Source organism: Mixophyes fleayi, chromosome 7 (genome assembly GCF_038048845.1).
Source record: "Mixophyes fleayi isolate aMixFle1 chromosome 7, aMixFle1.hap1, whole genome shotgun sequence".
Classification (NCBI taxonomy): domain Eukaryota; kingdom Metazoa; phylum Chordata; class Amphibia; order Anura; family Limnodynastidae; genus Mixophyes; species Mixophyes fleayi.
Genome location: NC_134408.1, coordinates 70,429,030 through 70,448,716, shown reverse-complemented (window position 1 = coordinate 70,448,716; position 19,687 = coordinate 70,429,030). Strand labels below are relative to the sequence as shown.

The following is a 19,687-nucleotide window of genomic DNA, read 5'->3' as shown; positions in this document are numbered from 1 at the left end:
ATCCGGGATCCCTTTCCCACTTTGAGGGTCTCCTTGAACTTCAAGAATCTTCTACTGTGACAATCTTTCGACCATTGCAACTCTTACACCGGTCTTTTGGATTAATTCTCTCCCCCTGCCCTTGGCACTTTGGGCATACAGACTGAATCTGCTGGACCATCCCTGGTCCTTGTGCTTCACACTGTCCATGTATTAGCTGTAGAATTACCCCAGTTATCCAAGGAACGGGTGGAGCGATCAAATAAACCATAACTGATTTCATGATCCAAGGACAATTCCATCTTGCACCACTTTTTTTTTCTGCCACTGCTGTGTGCCAATGTGTCCTAGATGTGCTAGGAACTGCCATGTGTTTGAGTCATTGCTCTGACGCTTACCAGCCAGGTCGCTGCAGTATTGGTCCAAAAGTGTATGAAAATAATAATGTGACCAGTGAGGTGGTAAAAACTGACTGCAAGTTACTTGAAATTAGTGTATTGAGGTAAATAATAATGTAGGATCAATAAAACAGCAAAATTATATGATTTTAGCATATTTTTGCAATTTTTCAAAAAAATACAGATCCAAAACCAAAACACGCAAGGGCGGTTTTGGCAAAACCAAAACCCGAAGGTAATCCAGATCCAAAACCAAAACATGGGGGTCAGTGAGCATCTCTAACTAATATGCAACCAGACTTATATAAAATACACATCTATGGGGCGTGGCTTGGCGTCCGAACTACATGGCCGCACTGCCTGTGAGCTCCGGGCAAGTACCTTGAAAAACAGAGTATACCGGCGGTCTGGGGTTCACCTCCACCCACAAATTGACATAAAGTGAACCTTTTACTGCCCCGGCAGCGGACGTGGACCGGCGAGGCGGGGATCTGTCTTGCAGTCCCGGGGAGCTAAGGAGCGGAGCGCCTTCGGGGCTGAGGCGGGCAGACGTCCGAGTGCGGCTGTCTCCCCCAGTGCTCATATCGCCCGGGCGCTGTCCCCTTTCCTTTGGTGCCTTCTCTGTGGCGGCTGGGTCAGGTGGCTGTGGCGGTGATTGCCCGGAAGTTCCGGGATGCCATAGCCGCCTTCTCTTCCGGAACAGCCTCTGCAAGGTCTGCTGGGAATCGCCCTGACACAGAGGAAGGAGCAGCGGTGCTGTGAAGGTGAAGTGACCTGCCTCTATCTATACCTATTACACAGCTAGCTCTACACTCACAAAGCCCCCACTCTGCACGATAAAATCTGTCAGGGCTCAGCAACCAGAGTGATTTACCAGCCTGCTTCCATCTTTAAGCTGAACCTCTTTGAAGCTGAGCACATTTAATAAGGGGACAACCCAACATAGCTGCTTATAGATTTCAATATTAAGCCTGCTAAAAAAGTGTAACTGGCACTTGCATAAAAGTCTATATAACAGCCACTGGTTGCCTGCATTTAACAATCAGTGTATGCCGCCATCTAGTGGTCGCCCCCTATACTACTGTGAAATAGTTCTCACCACATTAAACCCTCATTAGATCCATCAAGGATTCGCTCTTTGGGTCGTGACGTGATAGCCATCTGTGTCGGATCCCCTCCAAACGTACCTGCATATGACCAGGGAAATAATAATAACAATCTATAGCTTCTTCACCTGGTAGCTATTGTCACACTTCAGCTCATCAACATACAATATTTGCTACCAACACTCTACGGTGACCTCGTTGGCTGAGTGAGGCTTTGGCCGTGAACTCTCTCACAATGTGGGAACCCCCACGCTCCCTTACAACATCTCCGCCATACGAAATGCTGATGTTTGGGTGCTAATTATGCCTTCCTACTCCACTTGGTTCTGAACCATCTACAGCGAAGCAACCAATATCTCCTTCCCACTGCTTCTGTAAACTGTTGAACCCCTTTTCTACCAGGATGCCTAGGGGGGGTAAAAAATACCCCAGGAGGAGATCTCCTACCCTACCTCTCCAAACAGAAAATTCCTGCCAGATCCAGTGATCATTCTGACTCGGACCCTGACACTGAGGACTCTGCTCCAATAACTCGCCGAGACTTTCTATCCCTCCTTAAAGAGCTGAAAGATGTCAAAGCCTCAGACCAAGCCCTCCACTCACTAAAATCAGACATCGCTCAAATAGGCGGCAGAGCCGATCATCTTGAACACAGAGTGGAGGAGGTGGTGACCCACCAAAAATCAGTCGGAACGGAGCTCCACCAAATCCGCCAAGACATCGTCCAATTACAAGAAGGTCAAGAAGACCAAGTGTCACTCACCGGACTGTGAGTGCTACTTCTAAGGTAGCTAGGAACCGTGTCCATCCATTATTATGAGGTACTGCGCATGTGCAGTCCCTTTTAACCTTCAGTTCTGTTCCTTTAACTTAATTGGCTGATCAGGCAACACTCCCTATATTAAGCACCTGTGGTCAATACCACGTTGCCTGATCTTGGAGTCTCATTCCTCATGAGTCTCTGAAGGTGTTCCAGTGCCTCCTCGTGTGTTCAGCTGATGCTGATTCCTGTTTGCCGTTTGTGGTTTCCAGACCACTTCTACTCCTCGTGTTCCTAGTGTCTTCAGCAGCTGATTCCTATCCGCTGCCTCCGTATATCTACAGTTACAGATTACTGCAAACTCTCCTGTGTTTCATCTTGACTCCAGCAGCTGATTCCTATCCGCTGCCTCCGTGTGTCTAACAAGTTACAGATCTCTCCAACTCTCCTGTGTTACATCGCTACTGTTCCAGCTGATTCCTGTTAGCTACTTCAGCGTGTCTACAGAGTCCTGCTCGTCTCAGCGCTCCAGTCTGCATTCCACCTGCCGTCAGCTTACCCGCTGCCTACTGCTTCTACAGTGTGTCCATTCATGTCAACTTGCCTGTTAAGCATCGAGTCAACGCTGCTCAGCTTCCAGCTCTGCTACATCGCTTCAGCTCTCACGTGGTCTGCTGTTCAATTCGATATACTACTGCTTCCTGAGTATTTTGTCATCCTTGCTGGCCTACCTACAGTGCGCTGCACCTACCTGCCGCTTCCATTCTGCAAGGACTTCTCATCTCGTCAGTTCCCTGCCGCTCAGGTATCCCTGCAGCTATCTCTAACAGCCTGCTCATCTGAACCACGGTATGCATACTTCTCATTGACTGTGCTGGTGTATTGCATATCCATCTGGACTGAGTTGTTCTCCTCCGGAGTTTCCATTCTCTGAGACTATTGCTATTATTGACTGTGTTTCCTTTTGCTGGACTATTCTAGTGACTTTGTTTATCTGTGCAGTGCTGTTCATTCATTATTATTATTGTGTGCAGTTCAACGTGGGATCAAGTTCAGTGTACCCGTGTAGACTCTGCATTGCATTTATCTCCTCGTGTCCTTCCTCACATATATATTCAGTGGTACAACTTGCTACACGCAGACCACTGACTTCCCCGTTACCTTCACCTGGATTCCATTCCTTCACTACAGACAGCGGTACAACTTGCTATACGCAGACCGCTGACTTCCACCTCCTTATTACTCCTGGACATTCTTCTCACTATAGCAGTGGTACAACTTGCCGTGCGCAGACCACTGACTACCCTCACGTGTCCTTGTCCATCCAGATCCTCGTATTCAGTTACCTATTGTTTACCAGTGCTGCTAGTCATAGACTTTCTGAGCATTCTCTAACCATCTGCTGTTTCCAGTTCCATTATCACCCTGCCACCAGAGTATCATATACCAACTCTACTGCTCTGATAAGACCATCAGCGGGTGATACTGGGTAAAGACTCCTAGTGCCCATGACACCAAGATAATCGAGCACGTCGCAACAATATGAGGATCCTTGGGATACCGGAACAGATTGAATCCGTCCACTTGGAACTCTACCTCAAAAAACTTTTTTCTCAGCTTTCCCCTTCGACTCCTGAGGAACACCTTCTTCTAGATAGAGCTCATCGGGCGTTGAGGCCCCGCTCCCAAGATCTGTCCCAACCTAGAGATGTCATTCTTAGAATGCACTACTTCACGGCGAAAGAGGACATCTTGAGGGAAGTCCGCCGCCTACAATCCATCACCTTTGACAACGTTAGTCTTCAAATCTTTCAAGACCTTTCCCCACTTACCCTAGCCAAAAGAAGGGACTTCAAACCTATTACTACACTTCTCCGGCAAAGACAAATCAAATACCGTTGGGGATTTCCCTTCCGCATTCTGATTTGGCATCAGGGTTCGATGCTCATGGCCAGAACTCTCTCTGAAGCTCAGTCCCTGCTTCCGAAACTGGGAATTACCACTGATCTCCCACTCCCCCTCTGAATCATCTCCTCTTCCTCGGAGAGCATCAAGACCTTCGCCGCGTCAAGCTCCCAGTACCGAATGGACCACCATACCGGTTTCATCACCACCACCTGTCGAGAACTCTGGGACTTGAATTTCTCTGCCAGGTTTTGTTTCTCTCTACTCCCAATGTTCTGTTTTGTCTTTTTTCCATGCTCTTCTCCCTGCTATTCTTTTCCTCCTCGGAGGTCCGGATTGAATGTCACATGTTGGGGAGGGTCCAAATATAATTCTGGGTCTCCACCTTCAGTGCGATCCCCCCCCCTTTCATGTGCTAGATGGCTCCATAATGGCTTATGTTCACTGGTAGTTCTGTTTCATAACAAATCTGTTGGGTGCTCCTGTGTTGCAGCTCCTCACCACATGTGCTATTTGATTGTCCACATTGACACCTTCCTACTCTCCCGACATCACTCACCCACTTGACCTACTTCGAGTGGAAGCTGTCGCGCGGGACCACCCGACTATTTATTAACCTTTGTTTTATTGTATCACCAGATGTTGCCAATTTACCTTGTTCAATCTTAAAATGCATACCTATACTGTTTTTTGTTCTGGTTATTGCACTAAAGCGGCCCACACCAGAATGCCACCTAATACCACTATACTTACCCCCCTGTATTGTTTTACACACTGCTTCCCTTACTACCATACCAATTTGTTAGCCTTACCTGTTATTATTTGGGTGTGTGCGGGTCCTATCGGTCTTTTTCCTCCTTGGAGGTTGGTGACCGCTCGACCTGAGGTCCCCTATACCATACTGCATTGTGTTCTCTGTTAGATCTACTTTTAACATTTTTGGGGGGTGTTCCTGTGGTGCAGTTACCTCTCATGGAACCCACTTGATTATGATATTTACCTAGTTACTCTACATCATCCTATTACCTAACCTGTTTCGGTTGGGGGTTGCTGCATGGGACCACCTGACTACTCATTAATGTTACCTTTATCGTAGGACCACTTGATACTAGTTTATACTGTTTTATTATAAATTGTCTGCTTACATTGTTTTGTTTTGCTCCACATTCCTATTCTCCTCTATACCTGTGCCCTTTCTTCTCGACCCCTATTACCCCTCCCCTCCTCTATCTCATCTCACCTCAATTCAATCCGCCCACAATATCCCATACTCTCGCCATTCCTGCCCACCTCCCAGGTTGCTTCGCCCATTATCCGCACCTAATCCTACCTTAGAAACTCCTAGTTCAGAAACCCCAAGGGAACACAATCTCCTGATCCATATTTTTGGATCAACGCGATGCGTCTATTGGATGCCTCGCCGCGTCCCCCTGGAGCTGTTAGCTCCTATGCTGACCTATGTACTCCCCCAGTACATAGTAACCTCTCCCAATGTCGGCACCACTGGTCCCGGCCTTTTTTGCCGTGTGACACACTTCCTGCCCTCCCCCCCCTTCCCTTTCACCAACTCCTTCCCTTTTTCAACCGACCACATGGAGCATCCACATTTAACCTTTTCGCTCACCTTCCCAAACCCTTCCCCCCCCCCACTATTCAGCCGCACTGCTCCAAGCTATCTCCTGATCTTTTTCCTCCTCGCTGCACTTGGGTCTTAGAGTCCTCTCATTTAATGTTAAAGGGATGAATAGCCCTCAGAAAAAGGGTAAGCTTTTCACTACCCTCAAACTCTATTCGGGCGATATAATTTTCCTTTAAGAAACACATTTCCAATACAATTCCCATCCCGAACTCCGTTCAAAAGCATATCCTGATACACACCATGCATGTGATCACACAACTAAAAAACGAGGAGTTACAATCTTATTTGCCAGCCATCTCACCTTCGAACCCATTGATTCCCTAGCAGACAAAGAGGGTAGGTACCTTATCTTAGTAGGCAAAATTAATAATAAACTTTGCACCCTTGTTAATGTTTACGCTCCCAACCAACACCAGAACCGCTTTTTCTCAAAACTAGATGTCTTAGTGTCCTGACTGCGTCAGGGAGATCTTATCGTAGCGGGAGACTGTCTTGAATAATTCCTTGGACCGTTCCACCCCTGTGGCTGCACCCCCTTCTGCTTCGGACCCAACATCCTCTAAGTCGCTCCTCAGTCTCATGAATTCCCAGCTTCTTTATGACTCCTGGAGTGTGAAGGAACCATCTGCGTGTGATTATACATATTACTCTCCACCCCATCTTTCTTATTCACGCATAGACATGATCCTGCTCAGCCATGATTTAGCACTGAGACTCCAGACGGCTCAAGTACACCCGATGATCTGGTCTGACCTCTCTCCAATTTCTATAGACCTCTGCGGCTTCTCAAACCACCCCCGCCCCATGACGTGGCACCTCAATGATTCTCTACTTCACAACGCGGATATACTCTCCCAGCTCGGGGCTCGCCTCAAAGAATTCTTCAAACTCAACGACAACCCAGGAATCTCTAGGACCACTCTTTGGACGGCGCATAAGGCAGTCCTGAAGGGACACTTAATCAGCATCGCCTCTAGGAAGAAAAAAGAAACTTTCACCTTGACTAATGATCTATCCCTCAAACTTCAATCCCTGGAAGCCCAACACAAGACTACTCCAGACCCTGCCACTTTACTAGCCCTCCGCGAGACCAAGGCCCAACTTGATCTCCTTTTTTCCAAACTGGTAGCCAAGCGCCTTAAATGGCTCCGTCAATCCTTTTATGAAAAGGGAGACAAGGCGGACAAAATTCTAGCGGCACGGCTTCGCTCAGTTAGGACCCACAAAAATATTATATCAATCCGGGATTCAAACAACCAACTCCGCCATGACCCCGCTGCTATTAGAGAAGCTTTCTAACAATACTATTCCACCCTCTATAACCTCCCAGGCCCACCCCCCTCCTCACAGCATTCCAACGCCGCACTGACCTCAGACTTCCTTGCTGCATCTAAACTCCCTAAGCTATTCCCTCAAGCCCTTCAACAGCTTAATGAAGAAATCTCATTAGAGGAAATCCAACTCGCTATTAAGTCACAAAAAAGTGGCAAATCCCCAGGCCCCGATGGCTTTACGTTACTCTATTACAAAAAAATTTTGAGCTTGCTTGCTCCCCACCTGCACTCTCTGTACAATGGTGCCCTTCAAGGGACCCCCTTCCCACCCGAAATGCTCGAAGCCAGAATTGTAGTGATCCGAAAAGATGGAAAGGATCTACTCCATTGCGCCAGCTACAGACCAATCTCCCTCCTTAACCTGGACCTGAAGATATATGCTAAAATCCTGGCAAATCGCCTGAATGAATTCCTCCCATCATTGATCCACTATGACCAGGTGGGATTCATCCCGGGACGCCAGGCAAGGGATAACACCAGGAGAGCCATTGATGTCATCCATATTGCAAACACCAGGAGATCCCCCACTATTCTTCTCTCTTTGGATGCTGAAAAAGCATTTGATAGGATCTCCTGGAGTTTTATGAGAGCAGCTCTCGAGGCCTTTGGCTTCAGTGGTGATTTTCTCATTGGCGTCCTGGCACTGTACTCCTTGCCTTCGGCTAAAGTCCTGATCAACAGCACTCCTTCAAATTCGATATCTATCCAAAACGGTACAAGACAAGGTTGCCCCCTCTCTCCCCTTATTTTTGCTCTAGTAATTGAGCCACTGGCCTCTCAAAAATTTTTTAATGTGTATTGAGTGTACAATAAAGTGACACATAGCTATAACTAAGGAGGCAGACATAAGCAATACACATATAAATAAAACTTTGTTTTTTATAAGACTACACTGACAAAGGTTTATAATTAAACTGGCAGACATATGCTATATGCATTAATGCGAAAGACACCTGCTATTGCTTTACTGCTAGAAGCACCTAATTGCAAAATGAGTGACGTGCGGACACCACACCACATGGGACTGGTATAGGCATCATAAATTAACATACACATGCCCCCAAAGGAGTCGCAGCTCAAGGAACTATTGCCACTTGGTCGTGTATCAATCAAAAAATTATACACACTACATGATCATTAGGTCGTTTTGGTCGGCAAATATTAAACAGTATGACTAACCAAATGAGCCGACAATCGACACTTTGGTACGACTTTTGACCAACATGTCACTATACACACTAACCCGACTTCCGACTGAACGGTCGTATGTCGGCTGATTTGCCCGATTATTGGACGAAATAGCTTCAGTGTGTACCTAGCCTTATAAGGTGCCAGGGATATTAGTTGAATATCTATGGTAACCCACCTTTTTAGTTTCTAAGCTCATGAATTTTTTTTTTTTTTTTTTTTAAAGCTTCTATATTCTTAATAAAGTTTATTACAGCTTCTGACAAAACCTTGAGGTTGGGTTATGGAATGTTATATTTGTGTTTATATTTATTAGAAATATTATAGTTTTTTTACTAGGTAGTTCAAAATATTTCCCCCAATTTACCATGTAGATGGGACACATGTAGAAATCCTAAACCGAATATGTGGTCAATGTTCTCTCCCTTTCACAAGTCCCTCCCCCATCTCTTGAGCAGGCACAGCTCAGTCTCTCTATGTCAGCCACCCTGAAATGTTTTACTTTGTGGAGGAGCTGATGATGGGTGAGGATGGGGGAGGCATTTTGCGAGCTACAATACAGTCCCTCTAATGTGAATGAGTGGTACAGAAACATTTTATTTTAGCACATCATAACAGGAATTCTTTCAATAAATAAATAAAACCCTTTGCCTACATGTTGACAGATCCACATTAAAAAATATTTTTATTATGTTTAATGTTGCATAGAAGTATTCAGTGAATAATCTCTAGGGCAGTTTTGCACATATTTAAAACCTGAGAGATTGTTTTAACTTTAGATAGCTTATTTTCAATTATCAATACTACTGAAGTTACTGTTTCACGATTCAGTCCTTTTTTTCCTTTCCTTTTTTATTTACTTCTAGGCTTAGCAAGTGTGTTTTAATCTCTGAAAGCTCTAGGACAGGAGATTTTTTACAAAGGACATTGCTGAACATTTCAGACATGGATGAGGTGGAAATTGGAGCTCTAAATTTGAAAAGCAGCATACACAATTTTGTGGAGCAAGGCAAAGAAGAAGGTTACATGTATGAGGTTAGTGAAGTTCCATAGAATAAACTACCATACTTACTGTGACAAAATAATATCTATAGTGTGGAATAATTATATTTATTTGTAGTGTATTTTAAACTGGATACCCCAGTTTTCAGCATTGAAAATCTTTATCTCAGTATTCTCTTTTTTCCTGCTAGAATTAGCAGGAATAATTATATAGACCTGTTTTAATGGTACATAAAGCAAAGCAGACTTTTCTGCATGTCACATGGGTGCTTTTCTATGCTGCTTAAAAATTACATTTAAAGCCCTATGTTAATATATTATTTACCTGCAGAATCAACTTGCTTATATAACTGTATATAGAAATGCATTGATCAATGTGAAAAATCTCCACTGCCAGCAATATTTAAAGTGACTCATTTATGATATTTGTATATTACACTTAACACTGATTACAGTCTGTGTTTTCATATTAGTGTGTATAATATATACTAATATCTGATAATTCCCCACTAAGAAATAGTGTGTTTGTGATTGTAATAACATTTCTTGGCAGTTAAGCAAGAGCAATTTGTTATATGCAAACTGGAAAATATTCTAAGAACTGTCTGTCAGCAGATTTGCAGGGGAAAAGCAAATCAGTCCATATAAGTCTTTTGTGAATTCATGTAATCTGCAAATTATTGTTAAACTTTTTCTAAATGATCTTATTTAGTGTATGTATTACTCCTGTAGTCTTTCGCCCACTGTGCTCAGGGCCGGATTTACCGCTAGGCAGCCTAGGCACCTGCCTAGGGCCTAGCGGCTCTCGAAGGGCCCAGCTGGGGGGGACAGGATCAATTTAAAAAAAAATGAAAAAAAAAATAAATTCGGCCCCTTCCCCGACTCGCGCCCCCCCCCCCCCCCGCGACTCGTGCGGGGGGGGGGGTGCCGCGAGTCGGGGGAGGGGGGGGTCGGGTGCCACGAATCGGGAGAGGGGGGGTCGGGTGCCACGAGTTGGGTCCCGGCAGCCTCTTCTCCTCTCAGTGTCTCAGTGATAGAGAGAGGAGGAGAGGCTGCCGGGACCCGACGAGCGATCACGTGACTCTTTCTTTTTTTTTTTTTTTTTTTACATCTGGACTGACCGAGGAGGAGCAGCGCGCAATAGAAAGGTAAGTAAAACAAGGGACAGAAGTGGTGATGGTGAAGGGGCACAGAAGTGGTGATGGTGAAGGGGAACAGAAGTGGTGATGGTGAAGGGGCACAGAAGTGGTGATGGTGATGGGCACAGAGGTGGTGAAGGGCACAGAGATGGTGATTGGCACAGAAGTGGTGATGGTGATTGGCACAGAAGTGGTGATGGTGAAGGGCACAGAGGTGGTGATGGGCACAGAGGTGGTGATGGTGAAGGGCACAGAGATGGTGATTGGCACAGAAGTGGTGATGGTGATTGGCACAGAGGTGGTGATGGTGATTGGCACAGAAGTGATGGTGATGGGCACAGAGGTGGTGATGGTGAAGGGCACAGAGGTGGTGATGGTGATTGGCACAGAAGTGATGGTGAAGGGCACAGAGGTGGTGATGGGCACAGAGGTGGTGATGGTGAAGGGCACAGAGATGGTGATTGGCACAGAAGTGGTGATGGTGATTGGCACAGAAGTGGTGATGGGCACAGAGGTGGTGATGGTGAAGGGCACAGAGGTGGTGATGGTGATTGGCACAGAGGTGGTGATGGTGAAGGGGCACAGAATTGGTGATGGTGATTGGCACAGAGGTGGTGAAGGGCACAGAGGTGGTGATGGTGAAGGGCACAGAGGTGGCACAGAGGTGGTGAAGGGCACAGAGGTGGTGATGGTGAAGGGCACAGAGGTGGTGATGGTGAAGGGGCACAGAATTGGTGATGGTGAAGAGGCACAGAGGTGGTGATGGGCACAGAGGTGGTGATGGTGAAGAGGCACAGAGGTGGTGATGGTGATTGGCACAGAAGTGGTGATGGTGAAGGGCACAGAGGTGGTAATGGGCACAGAGGTGGTGATGGTGATTGGCACAGAGGTGGTGATGGTGAAGGGCACAGAGCTGGTGATGGTGAAGGGCACCGAGGTGGTGATGGTGATTGGCACAGAAGTGGTGATGGTGAAGGGCACAGAGGTGGTAATGGGCACAGAGGTGGTGATGGTGATTGGCACAGAGGTGGTGATGGTGAAGGGCACAGAGGTGGTAATGGGCACAGAGGTGGTGATGGTGATTGGCACAGAGGTGGTGATGGTGAAGGGCACAGAGGTGGTGATGGTGAAGGGCACCGAGGTGGTGATGGTGATTGGCACAGAAGTGGTGATGGTGAAGGGCACAGAGGTGGTAATGACACAGAGGTGGTGATGGTGATTGGCACAGAGGTGGTGATGGTGAAGGGCACAGAGGTGGTGATGGTGAAGGGCACCGAGGTGGTGATGGTGAAGAGGCACAGAGGTGGTGATGGGCACAGAGGTGGTGATGGTGAAGAGGCACAGAGGTGGTGATGGTGATTGGCACAGAAGTGGTGATGGTGAAGGGCACAGAGGTGGTAATGGGCACAGAGGTGGTGATGGTGATTGGCACAGTGGTGATGATGGTGATTGGCACAGAGGTGGTGATGGTGATGGGCACAGAGGTGATGGTGAAAGGGCACATGTGATATTGTGACGGGGCAAAAGTGACAATGAAGGGGCACAGTGTGATGATAGAGGGACAAAAGTGACAAGAGCACATACTTGGATTTATGCGTATTATTTTTGCAAACACCTTAAGTAAGTATTTCTGCCCTGAATTCAATATTTATTATGTTGTTTTGACCCAACTACTTAAAAAACAGGACTGCTTGGTAATTATTTAGGGGTGCCTTTTTCTGCAGCAGGGTGGCCTTGCTCTTTTCACATGTTAGGTACGCCCCCAAAGATGCAAGCCACGCCCTCACCTCCTTTGGCGGCGTGCCGCCGCTGCGCGGCGGCACATGCTTTCATATCTACTTAACTATAGGGTTATATGGTAGGCATGCGGTGGCACATGCTTTCATATCTACTTAACTATAAGGGTATATGGTAGGCATGCGGCGGCACATGCTTTCACTTCTACGTAACTATAGGGGTATATGGTAGGCTGCAAAAATATAGTGCTATGGATTGTTTCAGGGAGGGGGCCCAAAAACAGTATCCTGCCTAGGGCCCTATGAGGTCTAAATCCGGCTCTGACTGTGCTTGTTTGAACAGCTGAAAAGGCTGTTAACTTCACTATTAGCAAGGAGAAATAACAACTTATACAGCAGGACTTACCAGGGTACATTGTTAGAGAGAACGGAGGGATGTGTGGTTTGGGACAAAGAATGATTAAAAAAATATATATTTTGTTTAGTTCCTGGTGGTTTTCTTGATAGATCTGTATAGTGTCCAAAATATATATATTTTGGGAAAAATAATTAATTGTTTCTTGTGCTAGGTTCAAAGCAAAAAATTTTCTTTTAAGTTCACAGACCATAGTGGAAGAAAGCAGAGCGATGCAAGAAACTTGAAAACTCTTTTAGGTTCAGAATTCAAACAGATGCAAAGTATTCATCTTTCACGGATTGTTTCCAGAGAAGGTAAAGATAATTTTTGTTCTATAATGAAGACTGATACTAGCAAAAGTAAACCAGTCATTGTCCAGAGTGAAATTATTATAGACATAGTTTAAAAAATATGATTTGAAAGACAATGTCAGTATTTGAAAATTTGGGGGTGGAACAAAAAGCAAAAAGTTGAAGGAAGTAAGGGTGCAGCACAATAAATGGTTTTCCAGTAAGAGGTTATTTGGCATCTGACAGCATTCAGGATATGCCTTATTAGCCTTTGTGTGTGCTTTGCAGTGTCAGTTTGTAGGAGCATGAAATAGACTGTGGCAGTCATACATTACATCCTATCACATTTTTTTTTTTTTAAAAAAAGATGTGGGGTAAGGTACCCTCCTGCCCAAGATGCATCCAAGGTTTGTTGAGTAAAAAGGTACTACCATAAATACACCTTAGCAGCATTCTTTCTATTGAGCAAACAAGTGGAGGACCAAGTAACCTTAGTTCGGATTCGCAACCACATCTTTGGGGACAGGGTTTACTCACTCCCATGCCACCTCACAAGTTTTTAGGTGGCATCCCAGAAGGCTAAAGGAGTCGATAAATTATGGATAACAACCCCTAGCGGAAGCCTATAGTCAGCTTAGGGATTCAAGTGTAGACCACTCTGAAGGGGTGTGTCCTCTGCAGTATCTTCTGTAAAATGATTGCAGTTAAAATATTGAAACATAACTGTGTCTAGGATAAGATACTTGTTAATATCTGTGTAGGAAGGGAAGCCCCAAAGGGGCTTGATGTCTGTAAGAATCAATATTCTCTGCCTTATCCACATAGAGAAACAATAGTATCAAGGCCAGAAAAGAAGACCGGTTTCTCCCAAATTTCGATGAGAATGGGGCGAGCTGAAAGAAGAACAAATTTAAGGACATCTTGATCCCATATTTTAAGGAAGAAAGCCACCATCGGTGCATTTTGAATTTGGCGTTCCTGTTCTGAGAGGCAACCAAGAGGGGGAAGAATACTGACATACCACATACTGACTGATGGACTCCCATTCTAGCCTAATCAATGCTTGTCAATTTGTCAGAATTTGTGGGCTTTTGTTTGTCCATCTGCCTCATGAGGATTGACCACAAGTTCTCAATGGGATTAAGGTCTGGGGAGTTTCCTGGCTATGGACCCAAAATTTTGATGTTTTGATCCCAGAGCCACTTAGTTATCACTTTTGCCTTATGCAAGGTGCTCCATCATGCTGGAAAAGGCATTGTTAGTCACCAAACTGTTCTTGGATGGTTGGGAGAAGTTGCTATTGGAGGATGTTTTGGTACTATTCTTTATTTATGGCTGTGTTCTTAGGCAAAATTGTGAGTGAGCTCACTCTCTTGGATGAGAAGCAACCTCACACATGAATGGTCTCAGGATGCTTTACTATTGGCATGACACAGGACTGATGGTACTGCTCACCTTTCCTTCTCTGGACAAGCATTTTTCCAAATGCCCCAAACAATCTGAAAGGGGATTCATAAGAGAAAAATACTTTATACCAGTCCTCAGCAGTCCAATCCCTGTACCTTTTGCAGAATATCAGTCTGTCCCTGATGTTTTTCCAGGAGAGAAGTGGATTCTTTGCTGGCCTTCTTGACACCAGGCCATCCTCCAAACGTCTTCGCCTCACTGTGCGTGCAGATGCATTCACACCTGCCTGCTGCCATTCCTGACCAAGCTTTGCACTGATGGTGCCCCGATCCCGCAGCTGAATCAACTTTAGGAGACAGTCCTGGCGCTTGTTGGATGTTTTTGGGTGCCCTGTAGCCTTCTTCACAACTTTTAAACCTCTCTTCTTGAAGTTTTTGATGATCCGTTAAATGGTTGATTTAGGTGCAATCTTACTATCAGCAATATCCTTGCCTGTGAAGCCCTTTTTGTGCAAAGCAATGATGACTGCACCTGTTTCCTTGCAGGTAACCATGGTTAACCAAGGAAGAACAATGATTTCAAGCACCACCCTCTTTTTAAAGCTTCCAGTCTGTTATTCTAAGTCATTCAGCATGCAGAGTGAGTTCCAGGCTTGTCCTTCCTCATCAACACTCTCACCTGTGTTAACAAGAGAATCACTGACCTGATGTTAGCTGGTCATTTTGTGGCAGGGCTGAAATGCAGTGGAAATATTGGTTTGGGGATAAAGTTCATTGTCATGGCAAAGAGGAACTTTGAAATGAATTTCAATTCATCTGATCTCACTTCATGACATTCTGGAGTATATGAAAACGGAGGCAGCAGACTTTGTGAAAAATAATATTTGTGTCATTCTCAAAACGTTTGTCCATGACTGTACAGCTTAGGGAATACCCAAGGTAATTGAGACAGTTTTTTCCACTTGCTGTTTAAATTTGCTGCAAGTTCTGGCAGTAGATTAAGATCTATTAACTCTTTTTTTTACAGAGTTCATTTTAATGGGGCATATTTCACTGGAATGAATTTCCCGCTGCAGCTTTGGTAATATTGTGATAGGGTTTATACTGTATGTAAGATGCCATCAGCTTATAGTGGGATTTTCTTCACACAGAGCCAACAATGACACCAGAAATGTATGGATTCATTCTGATTTTTGCGGTGAAGGGCTCCAACATTAGTGCAAAGATCAATGGGACGAGAGGGCACACTGCATTGTATCATTGCATATTTCAAAAGCAGTTGAGACAAATGATACGGTTATGCCACACTAAACGAGATGTGAACTCACTGCTTTAATCAGTCATCAATAGAGATTAATTGAATGTCTATTGATGTCTATTGATGTGTGAGAAAAAACAATTACTAGTATTATGCAGCTTCATTGAGATATAGGGCCGATTTATTTCAACTGCATTGAAATGAAAAGGCCACAGGAATTTATTGGCCATAGAAATCAATGGAAATATAAAGACGTGCTGGTTAAACCTCTCATGTTAACGCCTAGTGGATATGTATAAAATATGCTGCCATAAAGAATAATAGGCTTTATCTAGTGCAATGACATGTTTTGAACAATCAGCATCCATAATTACCTTCAGAGAGATCCCCCAGCACACTGCTATAGCCAGCAGCAGATCTGCCATTTCTACTGTAGATAAAAATGCATAAGTCTTAGTTGCACACATTTGCAAATGTATGTTAAAGCCACCCGCCACTCCACTGCGTTTTTGCTAATAGGGTGGTCCTAACTCTAAACATTGAGAGTCCCATATATTTGGGCCATACATATGTGTTTTTAAATTGAGAGCTAACTTACCAAAGATGTACCCCAGAAGCCTCCAAATAGCAATCCAATGTCAGCACTCCCACTCAGCTACTGACACCAACATGCCTCTCAGACAAACAAAGAAGTGGAAGTTGCTCAATCAATTTATAGGCTATAGCAGGTGCTTGAAAGGGTGGGGTTATCCTGAAGAAACAAACACACAGAGAGATCCCCCAGCACACTGCTATAGCCAGCAATTGATTGAGCAACTTCCACTTCTATATTTATCCAAAAATATCTTGCCACAAAAAAGTACAGGCATAATAATTGCCTTGATGTGTAGCAGCTTTACCTAGAGTTACTGGATTGTTATTGTCATAGCTGCTTCAAAGAAGCAGTCTGAAATAAATAGTGTCAAATATATTAACCCTTGTGTATGCAGACCAACTAGTCTGATTAGAGCAGAAGATAACCATAATACATTTGTATATATTTATTATAAGCTATGATCTTGGCACCCTTACGCAGAGGGGCATTTAGATTAGCATTTACATTGATTGGATAACTATTAATTACGTGCACCTCTACTCAAAGAATGTGCCTCCTTGTTTCCGAGGTTTGGAAACACTAATTCTCTTATCAATATTTCTAAATAAGGACTAGTACAAGACAGTACTCCTTGCAAAGGGTACAGTCCATGAAACATAAAAGTCATAAGGTAGCAACCTAGTTCCCACAGAGGGCTGAATCCGGTAGCTTTGAGAAAGTCCTGGTGTTCCAGGACGAAACGCGTTAGAAAACTCTTCACAGGCGTAAGCTCCTAATTTTATCCCTGCACAATAAGGAACTAATGAGGTGGAATCAACCTTTCATGCTAACTTGTTTCCAGACAAGGTAGCACTCAGCGTTGCTGTCGGAGTAAGTGATTGATTATTACATAAACGGCAGGATCTGCAGCTGCTAATCCAATTTAGCGCTTTTCAAATCCCTCTGGAGGGTATGAACAACGGTTACTTACTGGTAAGACAAACTTTCTTCACTGTTTATGGAAATGAGGATTGTGATATATGATCACCTATCGACGTGAGAAATTTATTGAAAGATTTCAAATATCTTCTGGAGCACTTTATTATACAACATATCAACTAATTATTCTCAGATATTAATTAAGATCAGAAGTCCTACACATTATTGTCATCTGGGAACAATGTTTCTCTACCCATGTTTATGGAGGATTCTATAGGAGAATTTGTTTGACTTTTTAAGTGCATAGGGTATGAACAACGGTTGCTTACCAGTAAGAAACTTTCTTTACTGTTTATGGAAACGAGGACTGTGGTATATGACAACCTATCAAGGTGAGAAATCTATTGATAGATATGAAATATTGGTTGGAGCACTTTATTATACAATATATCAACGAATTACTCTCAGGAAATAATCGGGATCGGAACGCCTATATATTACTGTCATGTGGGAACAATGTTTCTTTAATTATGTTTAATGGAGGATTACATAGGTGAATTTTGTTGAATTTCTATTTTTTTATGTATGGTGATGTATATTAAATATGTTTTATTTTAAAAACCAATCCTTTTGTTTTCATCTTTTGATTCGGGAGAGTGACTTTCAGCCCACCTCTCTCTATATACTCATCTATATATTTCTGACTATTCTTACGGAGCTGTTCTGTTTTGTGTGTTTATGAAAATCATTAACATTTAAATTTTTTCCAAGTCTTCCAAGTTTTATAAAAGCTGAAGCATATAGTTCATATAGTTGCAATAATGGCTGCTAGACTCAATTTTCTAACCCAGTCTGAATATTGAAACAATTCTATCTCAGTATGATGCAGCAAAACCTTTTACAACTATTCTCTAATTTACAACTATTCTCACATCACTGAATGTATCTGTTTAATTTATTTTCGCCTTTTCTTCTACTCACTTTCACCATAATTCTCTCCAAGCTTCCCTTCTTTCTCCAACATCCTATTTTTCCATCTTCCAATGAATGTAAGAAGCTGTGCTAGTAAATAAATACATTTTGACCCATGTACCCCAAATGTCTCAACCAGCCTGGGGGCTAGGCAGAATGTGGTCAAAAAACACTAGTAGTAAATTCTGTAAGGATCAGAATGATCTTTTTATTTAAAAAAAAGCATAATATATATAACAAAATAAATCCATTTATTTTGGAGTCATCGAACACAACCATTATGTCTTTAATATGGCTCCTCTTGAATAACTATAAGCAGCAGAATATATGTTTTATAAGCTTTTGTTTACCTACACAACACGTCCAAAAGAATGTAGACACCAGAATATCACATTAATATTAGAAATACTCAGGCTCAGTTCCTGGAGAACCGAGCAGATCCGAACTTTGGCAATCCGAGTACTTTCGTGCACCTTTGGAATTGAAAATGAGGCAAAACATCATTGTTATGTCGTCGGATCTCGTGAGTTTTGGATTCTATAAGTACCGCCCTCCATGGCAATCCAGCGCTATTTCACAGATGGACACAGAAGCGGTAGCACGGTTCTTGGCAGTCTCTAGTGCAGTTGGGCATTGTCATAGGTACAAAAGAAAGAGGAGGGGTAGCAGTGTTTTTCAAAGTCTCCAGTGACATTCGGGAGAGCTCCATTGCTCCATTGCTAATTGTCATTGCTGAAATAGATATAATAGTGCTGGCAGTCTTTGTCTAAATCTGCAGTCAAATTGTACTGTGTTATATAGCTCACACACAAACAGGAAAGCTCCATTGCTCCATTGCTAATTGTCATTGCTGAAATAGAAATAATGGGGCTGGCAGTCTTGGTCTTCTAAATTTGCAGTCACATTGTACTGTGTTATATAGCTCACACACAAACAGAAGAGCTCCATTGCTGATTGTCATTGCTGAAATAGAAATAATAGGGCTGTCAGTCTTGGTCTAAATCTGCAGTCAAATTGTACTCTGTTATCTAGTTAACACATCAACAGGACAGTGTCAGGCACCGCCCGTGAGTCCCGGAACGGCCGCCTATCTCTCCTCTCTAATCATTTCCTGGATTCCCGTATCCGCTATAGCCGACAACAGTTCCTTGTACACTGGAAGGGATTTGGTCCAGAAGAGAGATCTTGGGTGGACAAACCAGACCTTCATGCTCCTCTGCTACTCAAGAGATTTCTCCAACAGAGGGGAGGAGGAGGAGGGCATACTGTCAGGCGCCGCCCACGAGTCCTGGGACGGCCGCCTGTCTCTCCTCTCATTTCTGGCCGCCCGGCTACAGAGACTATTGAGCGTTCCCATTGCTAGGCAATGGGACGCTATACTCAGAAGCGCAATGGCGCTAAATTATGACAGTGCTCGGCGCTGACCTCTCATTGGCCCACTACTATATTTAAACCTTCCTGGCCCTCCTACCAGTGCCAGAGTTTAAGGTCCATTCCTGTCTCCAGCGTTTTCCTCAGTGGTCCTGCTATTTGCCTATCTCCTGATCTTTGGCTGTCTCCTGATTATAGCCTGTCTGCCTGTGAGCCTCGTGACCCGGATTGCCTTTGACTACCCCTTTGGAGCTTCCTTTGTACCGCGCTGCCAGAACGCTACCGACCCGGCTT

The 19,687-nt window shown here is 44.1% G+C and overlaps 1 protein-coding gene across 5 annotated transcripts in view; it reads left to right on the top strand.

The window, feature by feature from the left end:
- Positions 1 to 19,687, top strand: part of TNRC18 (trinucleotide repeat containing 18) — a 655,441-nt gene that overhangs the window by 251,986 nt on the left and 383,768 nt on the right. For all 5 annotated transcript variants that reach the window (XM_075179957.1, XM_075179958.1, XM_075179955.1 and 2 more), the window contains 2 exons: positions 9,176 to 9,344; positions 12,783 to 12,897. In XM_075179957.1, coding sequence (XP_075036058.1) covers positions 9,176 to 9,344; positions 12,783 to 12,897 — 284 coding nt within the window. The remainder of the gene's footprint in view (positions 1 to 9,175; positions 9,345 to 12,782; positions 12,898 to 19,687) is intronic.